Source organism: Chiroxiphia lanceolata, chromosome 17 (assembly GCF_009829145.1).
Source record: "Chiroxiphia lanceolata isolate bChiLan1 chromosome 17, bChiLan1.pri, whole genome shotgun sequence".
Classification (NCBI taxonomy): domain Eukaryota; kingdom Metazoa; phylum Chordata; class Aves; order Passeriformes; family Pipridae; genus Chiroxiphia; species Chiroxiphia lanceolata.
This window is the reverse complement of record NC_045653.1, coordinates 8,053,589-8,078,922: the sequence shown is the minus strand read 5'-3', so window position 1 is coordinate 8,078,922 and position 25,334 is coordinate 8,053,589. Positions and strand designations below refer to the sequence as shown.

The window sequence follows — 25,334 nt, the reverse complement described above, 5'->3', positions numbered from 1 at the left end:
TTTAACTGCACTTCCTCTACTCAGTGGCAAATTATTAGACTCACCACAAAAAAGGGTGTCTGAGCACAGCAACCGATACATTACACAAAAGTTAATAATATGCGACTACTAAATATAGCCATTCCCGCTCTTCTTCTACATTTTGCTGCCTAAGAGATTTCTGCAGCATCTTGCACACACTGGCTGCCCTGTATGGACTGTGATGCTCAAAACTACTGACAGGTGCAGAGCTTTCAAAACAGCACTCTTCCCTCACGCCATCCCACCCACGTTCAGCTTCAGCTTGTAAAACTGCACTTATCTGCTTTGTAGAAATGCACACGCACAGGAAGTCCAAGGAACAGACTGCCAACAAGCAGAGGAGAAAATTAAAAAAGATCTGAGACGCTAATAAACCGTGCCAGAATTACACACTGCAGCTAAATACAGGTTTTAAGGGAACATCACTGGAGTACTTCTGCAGATAAGCATAGCTTTCGTTTTAATTAAAGGAGAAAATTCCCCTCCTTTGAATGAACTCACTTCCACAGGAGAGACCTATGTTTTACTAGCACATCTTATCATTTTCTGTTTCTTTGCCTAAAGACAATAGAATGGGGAACAAAAAAAACCCCTAAAGGTCTATATAATTTATATTAAGGTCACTGACTTTCTTGATTGTGGCTCCGAACACCAAGCATTTAAAAAAACCCCACAAGCCCCACGCTGCTCTGCATTCATTTTTATCAGTATGAACTGCAGATACTTAGTGGAGTTACAGTCAAAAGGTATCCCAAGCGAAAAAAAAAATCTTTGACTAACATCACAACTCAAAAATGCAACTTTTTAAAGAGCTGTCTGAACACAAACCTGAGTAAGGTGCTTGAGGGGACCCTGCTTGATCAAAGAGGTGGGACTGGATGGCCTCAGTGCTCCTGCCCAACCCTACCCATTCGGTGTGATCCCATAACTACTGATTTCTAAGGGAGACCCCCATACATTTACACAGTCTAACTCTGCAGAGAAAAATCTGTTTCAGTTTTCTGCATGTCCAGCATTAATCCATTATAATGCTTTGTGGTGTGGGTGTCAGAAATAAATGTGAAACGGTTCAGGGTTTAAGAGAGACACTATTTAAATCTGGATAGTACAACCTGATTCGCCCTGTAAACCTTGTATGCATAAAAGCAGCATATGCTTGTACAGATTCTGGTAATTACAGAGGTTTGTTTCAAAAAAACCCGTGTTTCATACAATATAAACACGGTAATTGTCACATTATCTCACAATCTACATTGTGATTTCAATTATGCACAACAAAGGGACTGCTCATGAGAACTGCGCTGAGAGGGTAAATCACACCCCTCATAATAATAGTAACAAACCTGTGTTCATTAGTGTCTGTTTGTTTTTAAAAGGTATTTGTTGAACTATTACAAACATCTCTTACAGACTGGTGAAAAAGAAAAATGTACTGGGTGTGGCATCAATCTTTCATTTGTAAGACTTGTCTTGAGGGAAATCGGTTTCATATTCTTCACAGCCACGTGACTTTATCAGAAAACCGCAGTACACAATTTTGGCATAATTAGCAGGACCTTCTTAAATTCAGCCCAGAAGAAAGCTCTGAGGGAAACAAACACATTTCACATCATTAGGGAAAGTCAGAGCTGAAATGGAGGTACCAGCCTCTGCACACAACAGCAGAAATCCTACCTATTTTTAGTTCACAATTCCAATAAGAAAACAGCTGGGAGTCTAATGAAATTATCTTGGTGACAAATTTAATGGACTGAACACTAAAGTTACTATTTTTAAATAAAGTTCCTAATTATCCTTCAAAACAAGAAGCAATTAAGCAGCAGTGGAGCTACAGCTTCCCAAGCGTCTGCTGAGGCTCGGCTCCAATCAGATTGAAACTGGGAAATGGCTCAACACCTTTCTGATCCTAAAAATTGGTGGAGGGCCAAGCTTGGGGTTTGGTTGGGGTTTTTTTTAGTTTAATGAGAGCAGTTCTGCTTTGACCTGTCCTGTCCAGTCCTGCCTTGCCCTGTTTTTCCCTGCCTGATCCCCAGTCACCCTCCTCATGCGCTGGGAATGTCTCTGTGCAGCTGCACAATCCACAACGTGCTCGGAGAGGAGACTGTGGAGGAAAATAGAAATGGAGCACAAAATGTCTGAAGAGAGCTGGTGAAAACCATAAAGGAGAACACACTGCTTGGATCCTAGAGTACGTTCAGCTCCGTAGAAGAGAGGTGGACAGGGAAGTACTCCAGAGGCAATGGAGAAGTGTCAAGGCTCGTACCTAGCCAAGAGCTCTAAAAGAGCACAGAGGAGTTCTGAGATTTGCCTCTTCCATGAAACAGCTACATAAATCACAATAAAGTGACTTTTAATCTGACATGTTCTTCTCCAAATAGCTCTTTAAAACTAGACATTTTAAATACTGGTTCCCTTGATAACATACTGTGACACCAATGAGTCCATTTTACACTCCTACGTACCATACACCTGATCTCTGAAAAAACTTTGAACAACAGGGGTAGAGAATTAGAGTTAGCATTGAAAATACACTAACATACTAACAACTACATTTTCATGTGACATGCCAAGATCCTAGAGTCTGGAATGCCCATTTGGGGAATATATCATCTATGCTGCTAAAACAGATCTCTAAATCCATCCTCTCACTCCTACCAAACCACTTCATCATGTCAAGATGCTTGATGACATTGCAATACTTCTTGGCATTAGTACCACGAAAGATTGATCACCCTTCACTCATCTGATTTCATTTAAAACCTCACACTATCCAAAATCATCCAGTGGTTTTTGCAGATGTGAGCTTTCATATTTTTTTTGAATAAGAAATATATCAAAACAATGGGGAAACTATGTTTCACCCAAGTCTGGCCTTTGATAACAAAATGTGTGTATCCTAAAGCAGCTCAGCTCTGTGGAACAGAGGGGAACAGTGAGTCCTTCAAAAGAAACAAGAAGCCACTCTGGGGCAAAAGAAAGGAGACTGCACACCTTAACTGCAAAATCTGTTTTTCATGGTACACGTACTGATAGGCAGAGCTAATGAAAAGACCAAAATAAAACAACAACCTGGAGACTCGAGCAACATTGGCTCACTCATGAGACTCAATTTGATGTAAGAATATCCAGAGAACAGCCACACTCTTCATGAAACCATGTAAGGAAATTGCCTTGCCAGATACGAAGCTTCAAGATGCTCACAGTCCCTGATATTTTATACTATAAATAATTAAAATCCCTCTGAGATGCCTTAGCAGCAGAAGTGGTGGACAGCGTGGTATTGAGCAACTTAGCAAGTATTACCAACATTAATAACAATAATTGAACAATCAAAACAATAAACAAACAATCAAAAAGGGAAATTAACACATCACGGGGATTTTGCACGTATATTGCTATTTTCGTTTATTTATATATATTACTTAGGCTTCAGAAAGATTTTACTTTTTATTTTTTGTAAAAACAAATCTCAGTCAAGATCCCACAGCAGGACTTGGCCACCTGACCTGGACTGGATGTGGGTCCTGCCAGCACCAAGCTCCTCCAGACCCTCCTCTAGGACCCAAGGCTCCTTCCCTCCCCCAGCTGCAGCAGCTTTCCTAAAAATAGCCCTTTTCTAGCTTTTCCTTGGGCTGCAGTTTACATGAACCCTCGGGGGGAAGGGAAAACTTGTGGAGTACCCAAGGCACTTCACAGGAAATTTTGCTGGGCAGCCAACATGTTTCAAGTGTAAATTATCACCCAGACACTGAACCCCCTCACTTGTGTAATGAACACACTAAAATTTAGCTTTGATGGTGCAAACCCTTCTCGGAGACTTAATTAGTGTACTACAATACAAACACAGTTAACACAGTTAAATATAATTCTAACACGTTTCAGCTACAAAATCAGTGCATAATATACTACAAAGTAATCAGTTAAAAACGGTGTTTCAAATCACAAAACTTATCAATCACATCCTGCTATAAAATTATTCTTAATCACATGTAAAATTTGCCAACAATTTCTTCCAGTTTATTTAGAACTGATCATATACTATAAAAAGTACTTAAAGATTACTTAAGCTCAGCATCAGTTTGAGAACTTCTTTACCTAATATGAGCTTAATCCATTTTTTAATTTTCAGCCTGCCCTTCCTATAGTCGGGATTTTATGACCATGTTCTCTGCATGCAAGCACATGGTCTCAATAAACTTTTGAGCCTGCTGGTAAATCTGTACCAAATGTACTGCAGACATCTTTGTCAGGGGTCTCTCAAAACCAGTAACTTCAGCAATACCTGTGAATGCAGGCAAGCATCAGACAAAAGAAATTTAAATTGAGGTGCCCAGTGTAGGAAAGGCTTTGGTGGATCACAGAACAGTGGAGTTCCCAGAGGAGGAAAATGAGGGAGAGAACGTGCAAGTCAGCACTGAGTGCTCCCTCTCCCTGGGACTGGCAGTGATGTATCTGCAGTGTTTCAGCCCAGGGAACAATTGGGAATCGAATCTGGCGCTTTCACACTGTACCAGCAAATGTACTGGCCTCATTTGATCCTTGTATCAGGAATTTTCTGTTGCCTTCTATCTTTCAGAACACTCTGGGTTTTAAATCCTTTTTTAAAAGCAAGTCTTTAATGAGGTTTTATAGTATCCCTTCAGGTCTTAATTTGATAAAAGTATTCCCCTAATTGTCACCCTCCAATCCTGAGATGTTCCTTTTCTGCAGCAGAACAGCCCGAGCGATAACAGCTCTCATAAAAAACAACAAACAACTGTGCTACAAAAGCTGTTGTGCTTTCTGATCCTTCTGTGAACACCAGAACCAGCAGCTCCCAAGGTCAGGCAAAAAGTTCCAGCAGCTACTCACCCACCAAGGTGAGTAAACCGCAAAATCCTAAAAACACCAGTCACACCTGCTCCACGTTGGGAGAGCGCGGGAAGCACATCGTTCCAGCAGCCCTTTACTGCTGCAGCAGCATTTTCTGTGGCTCCCACAGTAGCAGCCAGACAGACTCAAGGGGTCTTCCCTCTCAAGATCCCCTAGTGCACCAGCACTGCACCCCACATCAGCCATCCCGGCACTCCTACCACCAAATCCACCCAGGAACGTCACTCCGGCCTGACACAGGCAATGCAAAAACGATGCAATCAATGCCTCGCTCCTTCTTATTTCCTCAAGCATTTATTTATAGCTTGCTCTCTATTTTGTGCCTGTAGATCTTCCTCCTGCAGGAGGGATTCCTGGGCAAGGCTGCTCCAGCCTCTGTGGAAGTCTTTTATTCCGCTTGTTTCTGTCTCATATTGAATTGTTTGTTCGAACCACAGCTCAAAACAACCCTCGTTCAGGGCTTTCTCTGAACAAAGGGACATTACACCAGCATGGGAAGGAAGGGTGAGTGAAAATTAATTCTCAGGAACCAATAAGAGTTTTAACAGTTGCTTTGATTGATTCTCACCACTTGACAGCTATGGTTTTTCATTGCTACAGTAAAATCCAAGACTTTTTACACCATGAAGGCTCATACTCACAATTCAAGATGTCGCTTGCTCTGTTTTTTAATAAGGTTATGGGAATTTTATAGTAAGACTGAGTACATTTTTTATATTAATGGGTAAAACTTGAATAAATACAACTGTCTAGTACACCCTGGGTGAATGACAACCTCACAGCGTTTACATAGACACAATTCCTCCTCTTATTTAACTTCTCACCCTAAGTCACTCTGGCCGAATTCATTCATTCATTCCCAGTTCAGACTGACCACTACCTGTCTTCACAAAAACCAGAGGACTGAAGGATTACTGTGTACACAATAATCTACTATTTTACTCATTCTGATTTTCTTGAAATGTGTGTTTTGAGCAATGCCATTACAGAAGTCTCACCTGCAGTAAACGGAGTTATTTTTAGGGTGGATTTGTTGCATTTTCCCTACATTAAAAAGGTATATTCTGGGCCTAGAGAAAATAAAAATATAGGAAAAAAGAGCAATATCATTGCAAGATCCACACAAGGCAAAGGCAAACCTGACAATCCCAAGCTTTGCCACTTGTCTGACTTTCTGCACATGTCAAACCTCCTCCAGCACTGGGCCTGTCCTGCAGTAAATGCACCAATGGTCTGCCCATCAGCTTTGCAAGAGGAGCCCAAGCCAGTGTTTACTACAATGTGAGATCCCCTCGCTCCAGGAATGTGAGGCATCGCTGGAAGGATGAAAGGCTGCTCAGCAGAACCCCAAGGAATCCACACAATCAGCAACGCTTGTGAAACCTGTTGTTAATGAATTAACTCACAGGAGGAGAGTTCCTGTAAAAGTGAATCCAGGCTCTTGAATTTTCTTTTAATCTTTACAATCACGAAAGAAAAATAAAATTGTGTGGGAATACTATGGTAGTAGCTACATTTAATGTTTTTAATAAATTATTTTGTGTCAAGTCTGTAACAACTGTGATGAATTTCTCAAAATGGATTGCACACTGAGTCAGGGCTGTGACTGCACAAGACATCTTGTTTACTAATATATTAGTTGTTTGACAAATACTGGTCATTTTAATTAGATGGAAAATTATTTATGACGTTTCAAAACTTAACAAATCATCAAGCAAAATAATCAACAAAAGTCAACCCTACACAACTCCTTGATTAGAAGTTGGTAACACTACTTTTCAGGGTGGCAACTCTCTACCTGTTTTGCAACACAAACCCCAGTTAAGTTTAGCTTTAGGCATAAATCTGTATACAAATACCCAGTTATGTGCAGAGCCAGTGTTGTTCACTAATTCCCATTCTATTACAAACTCGTACCTATCAACAGAGCAAGAGACCAATATAATATTCACAGCATCTCCTCCAAACCCCTCAGTGGGTAAAAGATGTTTTTTCATACATTTCTTGCATATTCTCTCACACTATTACTTAATGCCACAACAAAAACTTTTGAGGGCGGGAAAAGAAAACAGTGGGAAGGAATGAGGAACCTGTTGCCATTAAAATGCAGAAATTAGTAAGAGTTTAATTAACAGAAGGTTTTGGCTTATATTCCATCTCCTTACATTTCAACTCTTTCCCTTCACCCACAGAAAAAATTCCACTGCATTTGCATTTCTAGGTTTGCAGAGAACAGAGCCACAAAAAACAAAGCAGAAGCCTGAACAGGTATCAGAAATATGTTGACTAAGAAATCCAGACACCACTGAACCAAACAGACTTGAAAGCAATTACAAAAATATGCGTCCGATATTTGCTTTAAAAAAAAGGCTCAAGATTATTTTATTTTCTCTTTTGAAACAGAAATCTCAGGGATTCTGCACATTTTTGCCTTTTATCTGTATGTTTAAAATCATTTGGTGATGCAGGCATCATATTCTTTTTCAAACAACATGTTGCCATTTTTACCAGTACTAACAAGGAATCTGTTCTTCTCTTCAGTGAATTATTTTTAACTCTCTTAATTAACATTATGAGTATAGGCCACCCATCAAGAAATTGGGCTGAAGAACTTTGTCTGCAGAATTCTGGACTGTAGCCAAATACTTTTAGTACAGAATTATCTTCTGAATATGCATCATTCTTAGGTTTAGACAGCAGTACTTACTTACACATTCACATTCTTTGGTAAACTTTGCTTTCAAAGTAGACTACTAAAAGAAAGTATCAGTGGAGATATATCCTGAGCAAACTACACATTAGACTCCACACAGTATTTTCCTCTACCTAAAATGTCAATATGTCTGTTATCAAACTCTTCCTTCCTGACACTCTCCTGATCTTCTTCTGACATTCAAAATGAAACTTCTCTGTTAGAGGAGCACAGCAGTCTACTGACCAAATCATGTGGGCGTCTGCTTATGATCTCAGGAAAAAAATACTACCTTATGGGTAAATTTTATTTAAATAAAATGCCAAACTTTGGAAAATACTCTTGATCCAGTGCATGCCTAACCTGAGCAAATGTTGTGCCTGTGAATGTTACTGTAACTAAGAAATAGCTGTTGTGTGAGCAAGTGCTCCATTTGCACATGAAACCAAATGTAACACTGAGAAATGAAGATCCCTTTTCACTGAATCAAGCACCAAATGAACACCAGGGTTTATCCTTAACTCTTGCAGGCACTAGCAAGAGATGTTTTTAAACTAAAAGGCAAAGTCTGAGTGTTTGGATGCAGAACTGGGTCAGGAAATTGGGGAACAAGTTCCAACGCAGCTATTTCACGCTCCTCAATCAGGTCAGCCCAGCCTCGAGCTGAAGGCAAATCTCCAGTATTTACAACTAGACAGGGAAAGGAAGCTCCATCTGCAGCCAAAGGCCAGAAAGGAACTGGCACATGAACAGATGTGTGGAACAAAGGAGAAATAAAAGCAGCAGATGAATAAAGGCAATGGGCCCGTGGGGCTACAAGTGTCAGAGTGAGCAAAGGTGGAGGCAGAATCGGGTTCTCGGAGCAAACAGCTAAACCCCTTCACAGTGATTCAGAGCAATGCAGTGGGCATCACCAAAAACCTGGAGTATGACTTCAGTTATTCACATTTTGGACTTGCAAAGGTCTTTTGGCCATTATGGCAATCACCTTTGTATTTTCCTTACCTAATTCATAACACTCAACCTGTTCCAGGACACCTTTCGTTTTGTCTTGCTTCATGCTAGGATGTAATTTACTTTGAAGACAGAGAAATTTATCTGGGGTTGAGCATAGCTTGAAATTATGAATTTATGATTAGCTGTGACAAGAGTGGGAACATGTGTTGGATTCATAATCCATTTACTGGCTAAATTTAGGTAATCTGGTTTTCAGAGCACTTGCCAGCAGGCACATCCCTGCTATTGACAGTCAGCAAGAAAGGGCACACACATGGAGAAGTTGGCTATAATTCAGCTACTATATATTTGGACTCATGTTGTTAGTAGTGACTTCACTGAAGTCACAAAAAGACAGGAGCTACTGTGCTTCCAATCATCTACAGCAACCTATTTCTGTACCTAATACCCCACTGGATTGCAAGAAAAGTATAACCTGGGTTGTATTCTTCTTATTTTAATTGAAATTTAACCTTGTTTAAAATATGAACTTCTATGTTCCCTCAGGCAGGGAGAAGACCCTAATTCAGTTATCTCTAAGCACTCTAGAATAAAGTAAGGTGGGTTTTACAATTGAGACCAAGAATTAGAAGTTAGATGATCTGGGTCTACTCCCTGGCTTGCCAAGGAATTCACACAGCAGTAGACAAGCTCATCAGCTTTAGATCAGCAAAAGGGGACATGACTATTATTCTTCCTCATGGGAATGTTTAACAGTATAACTGTTACTGTCCGTAAGAAGCTCATATATGCCAGGAATAAAGGCCAGGGAAATTCCTGTGCTGTTGAATGTGAGCATGCAGACATGGCTTAGAGAGCTACAGGAGACAAGAGAAACCACTCTGTCAAAATCATATCCAATGGAAAGAAAGTAAAGGGAAAAAAAAGTAATAAATAATATGAATAAGAAACTAGACTAACAGTAGTACCCCTGATAAATCAGCCACTATTTAAAAAGGTGAGACTTTGAGCAAACACACTTTACTACATGTTCCATGAAGGGAACTTTGTCATGAAGTGAAATCAACATGGAAGAAAATCATTAAGTGCTCAGATCGGGGCTCTTAATTGCTCTCTGCAAGTCTGAAAATCCAGAAATAAAACACACCATAAATCTTAATAAAAATATAAAGAATTTACAACTCATAACACGTTAGAAATTAAAAAACCAGTGTGTCCACGTGCGCTGATCCTTCAGCAGCCCCGCACAGCAGTCGGTTAATAGCTGCACTCCCCTCCTTTCTTTGATAAGTATTTTAAAAACAAACATCTTAAAAAATACTTCTCATAAAACCCTTCTGGAGCAGCCTGGCAGAGTTTCAAGGTATCAGAGAGAGGCTCTGCTGGTGCTGAAGTTGGAGAACCGCGACTCCGCACCTCGAGCAGCCGCCTCCCTGCGCCTTCTCCTTCCCGAAATGGCAGCGGCAGGAGAAGAGCTGGCGGCAGGAAATAGCGTGAGAATGGGCTCTCTCGTGCTACTTCCAGCCCTTCCTGATATCAGAGGGTGTGAAATGGGTTGCAAAGACTGTCTCTCACATTATTTCCTTTTCCACCCCAGCCAAAACCAGGAAGCGCCAGCGAGGAGATTCGTACGCAGAGAAAGCACAGCGTAAAATGAAGCACGAATTCAAATTAGTGGCCAAGGCTACTAAAGCAAAAATTTAAGGATCTGTGGGCACAGCCTAATATTAGCAACTCTAGGAAAAGCAGCAGAAGGCTCATGTACCCAGGCTTTGCTTTTGATTTGCTACTGACATCAAAGTAAGTTTCTCCAGACCATCCTCAGACTTTGGGTCAGACCTTCCAGCACGGTGTCAATCCTTCATGTCCTCATGCCACAAACAGCACATGCCTGTTTGAGGGAAAGATCCTTCTTACTCTGACTACTCTGCTGTGTATTTGTGAGTCTTTAAGACCAGAGCTCCTCAAATGAAACCTGAGCTAGAAGTATTAGCAACAACAGCACTTCAAAGAGATCACGTTTGTTCGTATTTGACAGAAGGCACAGATTTGTCAAACAGGTCCTGGCACGTCACAGCGGAAATGGCTCCTATATTTTTGATATTAATATTTTAAATAAAATGCAATCCTCTGCCTTTAGGGAAGAAATATGAACGATGGTAAATAATTTAACATCGTTTGGGATTTTCTGTATTCTAGACACTTCTGTGTTCTTCTGTTTATTATTAGCCAAGAGCAGGATCACATGGCAGCTTCAGCAGGAACACTCCTTCTCCTCTGTGTAAATCCCTGCAAGATGCAAGAGCAATGAAATTTGCCCTCCTCATAGATAATGCTCCCTCCTCTCAGAATACATTCCTCTCAGAGACAAACTGCAGACAACCTCACAGACCACATTGTTCTAAAAGCAGAAATGAAACTAATTACTTGGTAAGTCCAGTTTAGAAAAGGGAAACAAGCTGCCTTTCCTTTCCTTGCCTCTCGAGACTGTCAAATATGCCTCGACAGGAAGTACAGTAAAGCTCATGATGAGCAGAGGCAGCTACTCTTTCAAAATGAACAGGGCTACTCCAAAGTGACATTTTCATTTAGCCAGGGAGCTTGAGGATAAAGGGCAGGATACCAGAAGGGCTCTCCAACAGATGAGGTTACTGGCCGGGCCTTCCAGCTTCACACCTCCAAAGATCCCAACTGCAGGGAAATGGGAAGGTACCTGTGGCTTTTGGTCTTTCCTGAGCCAACACAACCAGGAACTCGGCAGAGCAACGAAAAGAGTGTGTATTAATGGTCACTTCTTATGGGGAGACATGGAGTTGTAGTGATTCAGCAGAAAGCACTGCAGTATTTAAAGTTACTGCTCAGCAACAGGTGACAAATACCATTTCCAGACTCTGAGCACCTACGTTTAAGTTAGGGAGATACAACACATTAGGCTGAGAATATTTGTTCCCACTTTCTTGGGAATGAACATGCAGCAAAAAGAGGCTTTGCCTTTGTGCTCTGTCCACCCAGGAGAGCTCCTGACCCACCAGAAAGTTCCCTTCTCTCCTCAGCACAAACTCTGCAGATGTTTAAGCCGCCATCTCCTGAACATCTTTCTTTTCCAGATGCCTCCTGCAGCTGTGCCATCGAGCCCTGAACTTTGAAAAGACCTTCTCCTGGACTACAGCTTAACTGTCCCCGTGGAGAATCAGCTTCTATCCATGAAAAGTACAATTGGGAAAGCAGCAATGACAGACAGAAGGGGACAAGGTAAGTCCTCACGGCCTTCCCTGTACCTTAGTGCCACCCTCATCCCACTGAGAAAGAAGGAAATAGGAGGGAAAGGACTCGTGCCAGTTCCCAAAGCACAGCAGGCAGGAGGCTGCCTGGAACAGTTGCCACACGAGCCCTGGGATGTGCCCCCTCCCCGAGGACAGACCTCTCCCTGAGCTCTCCAGGATCCCCCAAGCTCTGCACACATTTCATGCAGGTGGGGCAGAAGCAGAAACAAATTCTATTCTGATACTGACATTTCTGAAAGACAAACAAGGCCCTGTAAGATACACAGTACTCGTTATTCCCTGCTAAAAGACAGGCAAAATTGATTTTTAAACACTTGGCAGAATCTCCTTGCAAAGCCTCCTATATATAACTGTGTCACAACAGTGAAAAAAATGTTCATTTTTAAAAAATGCAGAATGTTAAATGAGCCCATACCAAGACAAACTTTACACTAAGCAATTCACACTTCAAAGAATGACAGTTGAAAAAAATTAAATTTTTTTGCAAACAACTCTGAGAAGTAACTTTTGTGAACAAGAAATGTTTAGAATTTTAAAGCCATTCACTGAACAAAGAATCCATTAATATTTAAGAATTTATTCAACTTTCAAGAGCAAGAAAGGATTTCTGGAACTGGATTGATCTTGAAAGAGAAAAGCCACTTTTCCATCTCCCATTTCCCGTATGCCTTTCTTGTTTTAAATGGGGACTTCAAAAAGGAATAGTGTTCAGAACCCAAAACTGCTCTCTGAAAAAGCTGACAAGCCCAACAGTTTGCTCAACTTTCTTTTTAAACTTCTATTAGCTCTAACAACAGCAGCTTGCACACTCAAATTTCAACAGTCCTTACTTGATGAATCTCAACTACATTTCATATTTTGCCTTTGCTACATTTTTGTTGGTGGGTGCTCACTAGGGTTATTTTGAGGTATCAATCAAGTCAGATTTTATAGGAAATAATTTTTGTCAAGTCTCTTTTTAAATTTAATTTGATAAGAACAAGTTCAGCACTTCAAAGTGATGTTATCCTCCAAGCCAACATTTTGCCAAAAAAAAGTCTCCTAGTATGCATTTTCTGCTATTAAAACCAATACCACTGCATGGTCAAAAATGCCAGAAAGGACAAGAACTACCAAAATTAACAATTAGAAAGCTCCTTCTGCAAGATTGTAATATCTTTTTTTTTTTTTCCTAGAAAAAAAAAATCTAATTTGTCAGCAATGTTCAAGGTTTATTTTTGGCTCAACAGCCCATGATGTAGAATTAAGTGTTCCACTAGATGGAGCAGGATGGTAAAGCCATCATGAAGGCCACTTCCCTTGCTGATCCATGAAAAAGTCAATGTCCAGGGATGATAAGAATTTTAGCTTTCTTCTGTGCTTTCAGGGCAGAACAAAATTTGTTCCTCTTTCAAGAAAGGGCAACACAAAACCCTCTTAGTGCTCAACAATATTTACTTCTTCCCAGCACAGAAGCTGACTATTAAACACTAACCAGAAAGAGATAACCAAGCACCACCAGAAACAAACCCAGCTTTTCCTCACTTCTATCAACTTTACGCTAGAAACACAAAATTTACTGGATAGTTGACTGAAAATGAAAATCTTGTAGTAATTTTTTATTTTGTAGCAACTGAACTTGCAAAAACCTCTGTGCCAAATGATCAAACATAAGTCACCTAATGCAAAAGACATCACTGCACATCAAACAAATTCACACTGGAAACAATGGCAAAACTTCAAAGGGGCTCCTACAGACCTAGAGCTGTGCAAGTCATAGTAAAATTATCTCTCTTGTCTCTTTTCAAACAGAGCTAATTGTTGATTTACCTTTCAGTCTACCTAAACAAGCAAACAAAAAAAGAACCATATAGATTTTATTTCATCAAGTGCTCTTTCAGAGATGCAGCACGAGACAAACTGCAGTTGCCCATCATCATGTGAAAAGAGAAACCTGCATGTCTGTGACCATTAAACCTTACTTCAGCTTCTCCAAAAGAAGTAGAGTATAAACTAAGAAATAATATTTTTAACTATTAAATATATTCCAAATATAAGTCCTGCAATTCTTGAGCGCAACACAACAAAAATACCAGGGAAGGTCACAGTTATCACGAGCACTTTGCCACAAAATTCTGAGCCACAGTATGTTGCTGTATGTGATAAGTAACTGCAAACATGCAGCAGTGTCTCAAGACAATACTAATTATCACAGTGGTGTAAATACCAGAGGAGAATGAATCTCTCAGATATGTGCAGGAAGGCACATCAGGAGAAGTCTTGGTGACTGATCACAGGCTGCCTTCCGTGATTGCTGCTGCCATCTCTTTGGTTTTGGATAAATAAACTGCACTAGAAACTAAAGTGACAAACATGGGCTTATTTCATACCAACGTACTTTGGAACTTCTGAAACTTGCTGCAGCACCTGAGGTGGGAGAGGTAGGAAATTCAGCCTTTGAGACAATATAACTGTCCCCTCATTAAAGGGTCAGCCTGTATTAAGACCATTTGAAAGCATCTGCAAGGTTCTCAGTGTAGACACTGTCTAACTGAACCACCTCTCTGAATAGCTGATTACCAAGAATTCTCTCTGTAGCAGACATTCCTTTTCCAAGGCATGGAAAAATAATCACCAGGACATGCAAATCACAGTCATTACCAGTCAGTGACAAAACCATCTCCAGTCCACTGGAAGCAATACTTACTACTGTGCACAATCAATCAGCTGATATTCGTTAGATCTCTCATAACAGGCTTTCACACCTTCGTCTTGCCAAAGTGTTTTTGTGTGTTCATAAAACTCCTGAAAGAGGAAAACACTATTAGCAAAATGGATTATAGATGAGGAGCATCAGCAAACAGTAACATATCATTAAATGATGCAATGAACGGGAAACAGCAGCATATTTAACAAAATCTTTAAACAGTGTTTAGAACCTGACTACAAGTTCAGTTGGCTTTCTTAGCTTAACGTTCTGTAACACTTAAAGAATTGCTTCTCCACCACTTTTATTGAATCCAAACATAAGAAGGGTTAACTTCTCATTAATGACAACTCTGTTTTTAACAATCAATGCTAATTGGTACATTTGTTCTCTAACTCATGATTCCACTGTATGTTACATTTATGTGGCTGACACAATTTTTTCTTCTTCAGTGAAACACTCCTTGGTAATTCTTACATAGAGGTAGCAAATGATGATTAGGTTTTACATGACTTTGCAATTTAGTGAGTACCTTCAGGGACCATGTAGACATCTGTACCTTAGTTAAGTCTGTATCACTTAAGTCAGAGTATCTGCAAAATTTGTTCTTTTACAGTGTAAAAAGACATTGAACTATGGAAGAAATACAATCATACAAGGCCAGATCTTGTTTTGTCTCAACCTTAAAAATTATAAGCCAAGATACGAAAGCAGACAGCCAAAAATGCAACGCTTCAGCTTTGCTGAACTTGTAACAACACAAGTATAAAACACAACCAGAAGCCCTTTTTTTTATATATATAAAAGATTCACTTTGGCTCCAACAAGGCGTGTGTAACATGTAATTGTATTTCTGGCTATCACTAAGAACTCTGAATACTTAGAAAGAACAGCAGCAGCCTGATGACTTAAATACACACACAGCACTGTGGGCATTCCTTTTATCAACGACCATGGGCTTTTCTTGGCTCTCTCTCAGGGTTTTAAAGTGTTTTGGACTAAATACTTTTATTTTAAGTGGCTCAGGTAGCTTATTCCAAATAATTTTTTTTAATCCAGAACAGCATAAGACCTTTAAAATAGTTGCTGTCTATATTCTATTTTTCCCCCTCCAGTCTTTTTTCAACAGTAGAATTATTTTAAAGAAAAAGAACGTATCTTGAATAGCCATTTTACTGCTTCAAGGTTCTTCCATCTCTTGGGATATCAGTCTCTCACATTCTTTTACTATCAGTGTAGTATAAAGAAAGAAAGGGCACATCCAAATATGACTTTAAAGGTTTCACTTGAAAATATCTTTAAAAAAATTCCCTTTCCTATCAGAATGTTAACTAACACCTGAACTGCACAGCACAGTAGATCCTTTAAAGATGCATAATGGCATCTTAAAGGAAATTTAGTGACGCTGATTTTCAAAGCATCCTCTTCTTGTATAAGATCATATGTGACTGTGTGATCTTACAACTGTGAATACCAATGATGGAAACAGCCTATCAGATGTAAATTTGGTCTTGCTTTTATTGCTATTAAATACTCACTAGCTGCACATAGACACCAGCCATAGTAAATGCAACATACACTTCTACATTTTGTCCTGGTTTCTTTTAATATAGAGATTTTGTTTATATACAGTATAAACATCTGATGCATCTTTTCATTTTGTTCCATGCTTTTAGGAACTGTTCATGAACAAAAAGACCAGTTAAATTTACTGCATAAGTAGGTAAGAAAATTTTACTTGATTTTTAGTACTTGCAGACTGTACAACCATTTGCTTTTGCTATTAAAGGACATAAGAGATTAATCAAAATCTTAATTCCAGTCCAGTTTTCTGTCTCCCGTTGCTGGAATTATGTTTGTTGGATGATTTAATTTTGAAGATTTCCAATTTCTTGGCAGCTGGGAGACTGTTAACTCCCTTCAATCTACAACTCTGTCACAGCACAGTGAGGAAAATAGCTTTCCAAAGCAAAAAGGAGAGGGAAGAGAAAGGAAAGGGGAGAAGGGGAATTATCTGCAATCTCACTATATTTGTACCAAGCCCATTTTGGGGTAGGTTTCTATATTTATTTTCAAAAGTAACAGTAGTACAATACAGAACATCATATGACTCACTCAACTTATTACTACAAAGCTGGGAAATTGAAAAATTGAATCAGCAATTGTACAAGATTTTTTTTTTTTGCTGAAACAGCAGCTGTTTCAAATGGACAGATACCACTTAAAATTCTCATCAAGATAACTTACACCAGACTTCAGATGGTTAATTAACTATTTGGCAGAAATATACTTCTAAAACAGACATCTGCTTCAAACTGGGGTCAGCATCTGCCAAGCCAATTATATCCAAATATGCCCCCAAATACTCACTTCATCCTGCTTTATAGTAAGTAAACAAATACTAGGCAAAGGTTAGTTTACAGAGAGCACAGTAAAACATTCTTCATCATCAAATGTAGATATAAAGTGAAAAACAGGCAGTGCCTTAATAAAAGAAGTCACAAACTCTGCCTCAAAAATCCTTCCTCATTACTGCTTCTCACTGTAACTATGACACTCTGGCAGAGAGCTGACACAAACCAATTATTTCAAAGAACTTCCAAACTCCATCATACCTCGTGGAGAAACAGTTGGGAGTAGTTTCCACAACCAGACTCTTTAAATGAGATGAAAAATAAACCCAGTTCCTGGCCTTAGCATAAACACATTGATAATCAAAAGCCCAGGATTTAGTTTACCAGAGCAGTTACATATTGTTTAGAAGAGTCCTCCCTGTGTTTTAAAGGTAGTTTTAACTTCTAAGAAAATATGTGAGTTACAAGAATGGGATAAAGATCAATGTTTGTGCCTTGTTAGGCCAAATTAGCAATAAAATATTTAAGACTGCCTTTATGCCTGTCCTGCTAATCTGAACTATAACCAGCAATGCTTAGGCAATCTCCTCAGTATGGTTATTAACTGTCCATGTGGGATGGAAAAAGAATTTAAGTCCACATTCTTTGAACTTTTTATTGGCATTTCAAAATCAGGATCTACAGCAAGTAATGAGTAATAGATTATTATACCAGGACACAGTGGGGGTTTTTGGGGGTGGCTTTTTGATGTTTCTTTTGGTCTTTTTTGTCATTTGTTTGTATTAATTTTGTTTTAAAAACCGAACTACATGACTTGTAATAATCAAATATGAAGGCCTCTTATTAACAAACCACTTTTTGTCTTTAGGCCACATCAAATACATCTTCACACATGTTGGGGCTAATGCTGACCCAGGTTACACAACTATAAACTAGGAAGGTGTTCACCAAAGCAAAGGCAGAACCAGGTTTGCAGAGTTCCCCCCTTGCTTTATTAGGAGCCTCCTTACAGTAGTGACTGATTCTGGAATTAAGACATAGTAACTGGTTGCAAGAAAAACAAATTCTCCCTCCTCCCCAATACACCTACACTAACCACAATTCTGAAATAATATTTAAGAGAAAGAATAACACAAGAAATCCTCAGCATCCCATCTGAATCATGGAACGTAGCCTGGGGCTACTCACAGGGAAGGCAAGTAAAACCACAAGATTTGTGAGGTATTTAGGTAAAACAGGGGCTTCAGAGGCCACTAGAAAAATCAAGTTAGCAACAGGGTTTGTTTTGATTTAAATAGGTCTAATTTGTACGAGAGCTCTAAAAATAATGCGTTAGGAAACAAATTAACCAAAAGTAGCAGGAAAATTTCCTGAAAAGAAATATCCAGAAAACTAGTCCTTACATGTCTGGTTCTTGTTTCCACAACACTGATTCATTTGCTGGCACATTCTAATATAACAGACTCTACAGCAGCATCAACACAGGTTTTCCTTGCCCTATAAAATGGAACTCTTCACAAAACAGCTAAAATAAACAAATAATACTAAATAACAATTTGGTTTGAGATGACATTCCACAACAAACAGGATCTAAATGTTAGGTTCCAAACGCTCCATAGCATTTGCAGTATATGCTCATACTATCCATTCTTGGCCTATGCATACTTAAAATTGAAAAAAAAGAAAATTCAAATTATGTCATTTTCCATTAAAAAAAAAAATAAAAAATGCTGCAGTTCCACAACACACACCCAAGATCCTGTTTAAACTACAGCTGAAGCTGTGTAAAGCAACAAGAGTCAACAGAAGTGGTGACAGGATGGCACCACCAAGGAAGGTGAGAAGCAAGTTCTTCCTAAGCACTGTGTCAGGATTGGAGCATTTATCCACCACCAGAACAGACTTTACACTTTTTGAAGCACCAACATAACCCTAAAGAGGGAGAAATCCTCAAGTAGGGAAAAGAATGCCAACGTAACAGAAATCTGAGCAGAACAAACAGGGCCTGACTTCGAATCTGCTCAGGCTGGGCTGGGCACAGTTTGATTTCTGGGCACAATCCTGAACAAAAAGGCTACAGAAACTATAAAAAACTCAGAGAAAATCATCTGCCCTGGTAAAACTTCTCTGGTCTCAGATAACTGAAGGATCAAGGATCACAACTTGCTGCTGATGAGGAAGCCTCATCCCTCATCATACCATATCATCACAATACTTAGAAAGTCATACTTATGTGAAATGTATCTCATGATTAATGTTTTATTTATTAGGTGAAGCTTTCTCCACCTGCTGAAAGCTTCCCAATCCAATGAGTCAATAGGCAACATTTGTAAATCACTTGTATTCACTTACAGATCTCCAGAGAAAAAAAACCCCCAGTGGAAATCATCATGTGAAAGGGATGCTTGGAAAAGAGTACTTTGTTCCAGAAAGATCTTGCTGCCACAATTCTCGATTAGAAAAGGGGCATTGCAGAGCCTAATCAAATTTAAAACTTACTTGTATTGGAAAATTTCAGCAAGTTTAATAAATGGCAGCAGGTAAACAGGGGGTCTGATAAAAGTCAAACCAGAGCAAGTGTTAAAGAACTTGGAGATTGAGCGTTTTGGTTATTAAAAAAAAAAATAATCCTCAAGAGACAAACTCCAGGCCTGGGAAAAAATAAAGGAGCCAAGGTCTGCTTTTGAGAGGCATTCTAAAAGCATAAAATACTAGCAGAAAATGAAAGAATAACTGGACATACTGTCTACAAGGTTTTGTTCCCTCCAGATATATAAATACTCAAGAGACTTTGAAAAAAATGTTTATGAAGCAATGTTTTATAGGCATTAGGATGTTGGCAGGGAAAAACACTGGCAGAGTTCTTGCCACTGTGACACCAAAGTCACAGGAAACTTAGCACGGACATGCAACATTACCTTTTCTTTGTAGAATATAATATAGGGTGGATCCTCCATTAGAACAGTTTATTTACTAATTCCAGCAAAAGTCAATGCCATAGAAAAAAAGCCTTACCTACTAAAAGGTGTGTACAACCATTACACAATGCTGTGGTTAAAACTGGGATTCAATTCCTGGGCAAAGTTCACTGTCCCATGGAGTTACACATTTCATAATAAGAGTTTTAAATAGGTCACTGACTTACAAACCTAATGATTAAAGGTCAAACCAAGCCAGCTTCTAACTGTAAAATTGTATCTCAGAGGACACTTGCTTCCCAGTGTGTTCAGCTTTTAAAAATAACACTGACCACTGGTTTCAAACCCCTTTACAGACCTACTCTGCAAGGTGGGGGCACAGGAACTTTCCTTTCCTGACAGCCAGGCAGTTCTGCTGCATTCCACTGACCGACCACATTGGAACAGGGCAAGGTCACAGGATGGCAGGGCAGCTCTCTGCATTCCAAGACAAACTGCACAAGCTGATTTTCTCCTTCCAGGAGAGATAAATAGACAACAAATTGATTTATTTTTCACTGCTCATATCTGAAATCAAGTGACTATTACTGACTGTAAGGCCACTGGGAGAAGGAAACTCATGGTGTCTTTTCATTCCCGCTGTGTTTGTGCAGGGATACCAGAATGTGTTAAATTTGTCAAATCAGACAGTTTAATAAGCCACTTACTTGAATAGGGAAACATCTGCATTCCTAATGGTGTGAACAAGTGTTAATTATTGCTTGCTATTTTAGGGAAAATATGCTGATGATATCACAAAGGAAACACATACCTACAAATAGTTGAAGATATTCTCCAGTTACTGGCATGTGTCCAGAGCTGAATACAAAACTCTTTGGGAGAGGCCAGAGTACTCAGCACTTCCCATAACTGAGTCAGAAATATTTTCAGCAAGGATTCAGTCTCATTATCAACAGTTTTTCACGCTTAGAAAAGAAGAATGATGCTGAAATATTTTGGGTTGCTGCTTATAGTAACCTCACATTTCTACCAGCACAAATTAAACTGGATGTTGCTGCAAGGAATGGCCAGTGGGAAGCAAATTTTTATTTAAGAAACTTCTGTCAAGTTTGAGCTTACATTATTCCCCTTTGTTAAGAGTTTCAAAACACCACAGCATTTGAGAAATGTGCCAACACACAAATCCTTACCCACAATCTACAAAGTGCCTTCGGTTAAAAGTCCTCGGGAACATAATATTACACTATTTCTCTTTTATTTCTACTTTCATTGCACAGAAGCTCAATCTGCTGGTACTAGAACAGCTCGGATGGAATCCCTTCACACAGCTCCTCATGCAATTTAGGGAGGAAGAACTCACTTCTAGTGAGAGCACCAAGGTGGGAGCTGGTAGATATGTGCTCCCTGCTCCCCGTTCCACCAAGATTCCTCTGCAATTTTAAACTGAACAGTGTTCCTCTGCTTCTTCAGAGTGGAATATATGGAAAGAAGGCAATTCATTAATGGATCAAACTTACTGGTAGCATAAAAGGCTCACAAAGAAATCTTCTCCCCCATTCCATCACTCTCCCGGGGCAGTGGAGAGCAGTAACAGAGGCAGTTCATCCACCAGCTATTTTTGTAGACCTCTGGCTAAGAAGGAAAGTTTAATAAAACTCTGAGAAATTTCCTTTGAGCCTTAAATTAGGGTTTGGAAAATATCTTTTGTACCACATCATTTAGTTGCTTTTTGTTCAATGAATATATAGTAAACTTGAACAGTCAAATCAGATGACCCGATTGCCTTACAAGGTGCTAAGAACAAACACCTGGGACCACACACTGCAATTTTGCTGCCTCCTTTCAGGCTGGAAACAAAAAGCCTGGTTTTGCCAGAAACTTCCACCAGCAGAACAGGGTGTAAGATAAAATACTTCTCCTCATTTTCAATTAACACAAATCCTAAGGACAGCTCACTAACCATCTTACAACCTTTCTGAAGAAGCAGACTCTGTGTTCGTAAAAGTATTCGTAGACTCATAATACAATTTACATAAAAGAAAAATCTAACTCACATATACTTCAGAGATTAACTGAAAGTTCTGTTTATTTGTTGGGGTTTCCTGGGAGGTTAAAAAAAAGTCTTAAATTTTACTGGAACACTGAAGAAATGTCATGTACTATCCAAAGACAAGCTGAAAACCCTGACCAGGGTCAGCTACAGGCCCAGCAGAGCTGTGGTAGGATCAGACCTTGGAGTCACACACAGAGCAAATACAGAAGCAAAGACCTGCCCATCCACACACCTTCAATCCCACACAAGCTCTCACCAGCTTCCCTCCCAGTCTGGAGCCTGTGCTCATGGATTTCCCTCAGGATTTGGGACCTGACATGTCCCTTAAATTCTGTCATAACTTCATAAACTAAGGAGGAGGCACATTCCCTGTTGCACTGTTCCATGTAAAAGTCTCCCTGTTGGGAAGTCACAGATGGCTACATGGGAAAAGGTAACTTTGCACAACACAGCCACACTATAACAGATTGTATTTGGTACTGGAAAACTGAAAAACAACTTTACATTTAGCACATGTAAAAAGAGCAAAGACTACTCCACAGAATCAAAATGTAAAACAGATCACAATAATTTTCACTTTTTTCTTTTTAGCTACTTCCATGCTCATCCAAGTTCAACCTTTACTCATTTAACATGACATAAATTAAATTAAAAAGCCAAAGTCATTACTCTTTTAGAAGCAGGTTTACCAACACATTTCCAAGTCTTTGTACAAAAAGACCAAGGGCAATTTTTGTTGTGTGCCCCAAACCCATGTTTACAAGGCAATTAGCACATTTACATGTTGCTCAGTCTTCATAAAGCCCCTACAGAAACTCTTCTCAAGGCATTGCAGTACCAGGGAGGCTCACAGGTATAATTTTATTTCATCTATGCATACACCAATATTTTGTGATAGTCTCTTACTGTGATTAAAACCAGAAAATGCTTAAGAATTTCTATATTAAATTAGGCCTATTTCCTGTTTAATTCAGCTGACAGCTCTTCTATTTCAACATAAATTGAATTAATCTGTTCTTGTTCTTGAAGACTGCTCTGAGGAAAACAAAGAAGATACATCAAGAGAAATCAAGTCACGATTTCTTCAAATGAATTTTTAAGCACGAACTTCTGAACCTATAAATATGGTATGGTATAGTGGGACTTTACTGGATAAAAGTACAAGTTCAGAATAAATCATTAGCATCTACTTCAAATGCTAATCAAATAAATTATTAATAAAGCAAAATATAGGGTGGGGTTTTAGTACTATAAAAGCAGCTGCACTACAGAAAAGATATGCAGATAATGCACATTGTCTAAAGTCCTGGACTGCACATTCTCCAATTTAAGGAAATTCTTTGTGGAATTTCAACAGAACTATGTGAAAACCTCAGTGAAAGCACTGCAGAATTCAAAGGGCAGAAATAATAAAAAAACAACAACAAAAAAATCACTGCCAATAAACAGGTTAGCAATGTACAAATTTGCTAGATATTGATAGTCATATATCAAGAATAAAACAGTCATATCAGGCATCTACCCATGTGGACAAAAATTAGAGATTTCATGAGATTAATTTGCAAATCATTAGTAGTTATACATGTTTTAATTATGAGAAACAGAAATGAAACCAAGTGGCTGCCTCACAGACTCTATACTAAAAGAAGGCTTCAAAAGAACTCTTTAATTAAACTGTATTCAAGAATTTATTTCTGCTATTAAAGCACAGGAGAACCAGCTTTACATAAGTCCTGTTAAACTCTGACCAGGTAAACTCAATTGGATTATCTGGAAGCCCATTAAGGAGGAGATGCTCTGTAGATGAGATAATAGAGATTTAAAAAAGAGTAAGCAAGGATTATTTCAGAGGATGTAGCACCACATCACTGATACTGTGTGTAAGACTTCCCATTCCTTTCTGTTAACACCATTAACATCCTCAAGGTAAAAATACTTTACGTATCTGTATTTTCTACCAATTTTGCACCTCAAGATGCAACTTGAAGATACATATTTATCACTCTTTTACAGGTAAAAAGATACAGAGGGCACTAAAACCAAAAAGTATAGAGGACATTGAAGTGTCTTGCTCAAAATCATAAAGAGAATTTGGACAAGAAAATGCTGGAGCCCCAGTATTTTCTCTCTGTGGTAACTATCCAAATTGCATACAATATTATCCAGACACCCAAGAAACCAAGCTCTGTCTCCCACCCTTCCCAGCTTCCCATGAGTGTATTCACTGAAGAAAATATTTTGCCTATTTCCACACCCTAAAATCTGTGACATTTGAGATATCCCCATGGGAAATGTCCTCCACTGCACTGAGTATGTTTGTCATTACATTATAAAGCCAGTGATGCTGTCAAACCAGAACAGCTCTCTTCTTCTTCCATGATGTATTTAGAGAGGAATAATAATATATCTATCATTATACACATCAGGGTGATTATCAGCAGGGACAGATAATTTTGTTCTGTTCCCCACATGATTAAGGAACATTTTTGGCAGCAAAGAGATCCCGGTTCACATCTTTTCTTACTGAGACTGTATTATCTTGTTACCTTCTTGAAGATTTTGGTGGCAAAATCATTTTAAGGACTCCAACCCCACTCTCTGACCCCGCTGCACGTTAATGCATCACACCCCGTGCACCGCCCCCTTTGTACCACACTGCCCATGGGCCAGGTTGTAAATCTGCCCTCAAAACTGATCCCTGTTAAAAATAATCTCCCCAAAATAGAAGAGTGAAGGAGTAAGGGTTACCAGGGTTATTTTTAACCTGCACTGGTTCAATGGTCTGATTTACACCGGCGACCCACCGGAGGTTTTTTTGGCCAAGCGCGGGTGGCACATCATGGTGTGGAGGAGAGGGAAGGGATGGTTGTGGGCACACGGGATGCTAAGCTGGGCTTTGAGGCTGAAGCCAGCATGTGGTAAAGCCTGGCCTCAAGGACACCACTCAGAAACCAGAATAAAACTATTCAGCAGCAGTGGCAGTGGGAGATTCAAAATAACTACAATGGAGCAGTGTAGTAAAAAATAGATGGGGACCAAGAGACCTGCAGACAATTTCATCAACACCCTAAAAATGATCACATCTCTTCTAAACAGCCTTGATATAGGCTGGAGTCATTGCCCTGTTATTCTGCCTTTCAACAGCTAATATTCTGATTCTACTACTTTTTGAATACCATCTTGCTGAATTTATAATGGTATTTTCAAGAGACATCTTCCTCGGCTGAGTCCAGACCAATTAAAAATAGGCAGTCGTAAATCCTGCCCTGCTATTTTTAATACTTCATTAAAACCTGAGAATTATAAAGGGACTATGACCCAAAATAAAGAGGTTTTATTTTGTAGCTTGGTTCAGTTTGGTTGATCACGGAGTGTGAAATGTTGACATAATGATAACATTTCCCTCCCTCTTCTAAAAGAAATTTCCCTCCCTCTTCCAAAAGTAAGAGCAAAAGAAAGTGATGAGAAAAAGGCTACTATTTTAGTTAGTACTGGGG

General features: G+C 39.3%; 1 protein-coding gene across 2 annotated transcripts in view; it reads right to left on the bottom strand.

The window, feature by feature from the left end:
- GNAS (GNAS complex locus) overlaps positions 1-25,334 on the bottom strand; it is a 140,138-nt gene that overhangs the window by 22,669 nt on the left and 92,135 nt on the right. For both annotated transcript variants that reach the window (XM_032704623.1, XM_032704624.1), the window contains one exon: positions 14,513-14,610. In XM_032704623.1, the coding sequence (XP_032560514.1) occupies positions 14,513-14,610 (98 nt within the window). The remainder of the gene's footprint in view (positions 1-14,512; positions 14,611-25,334) is intronic.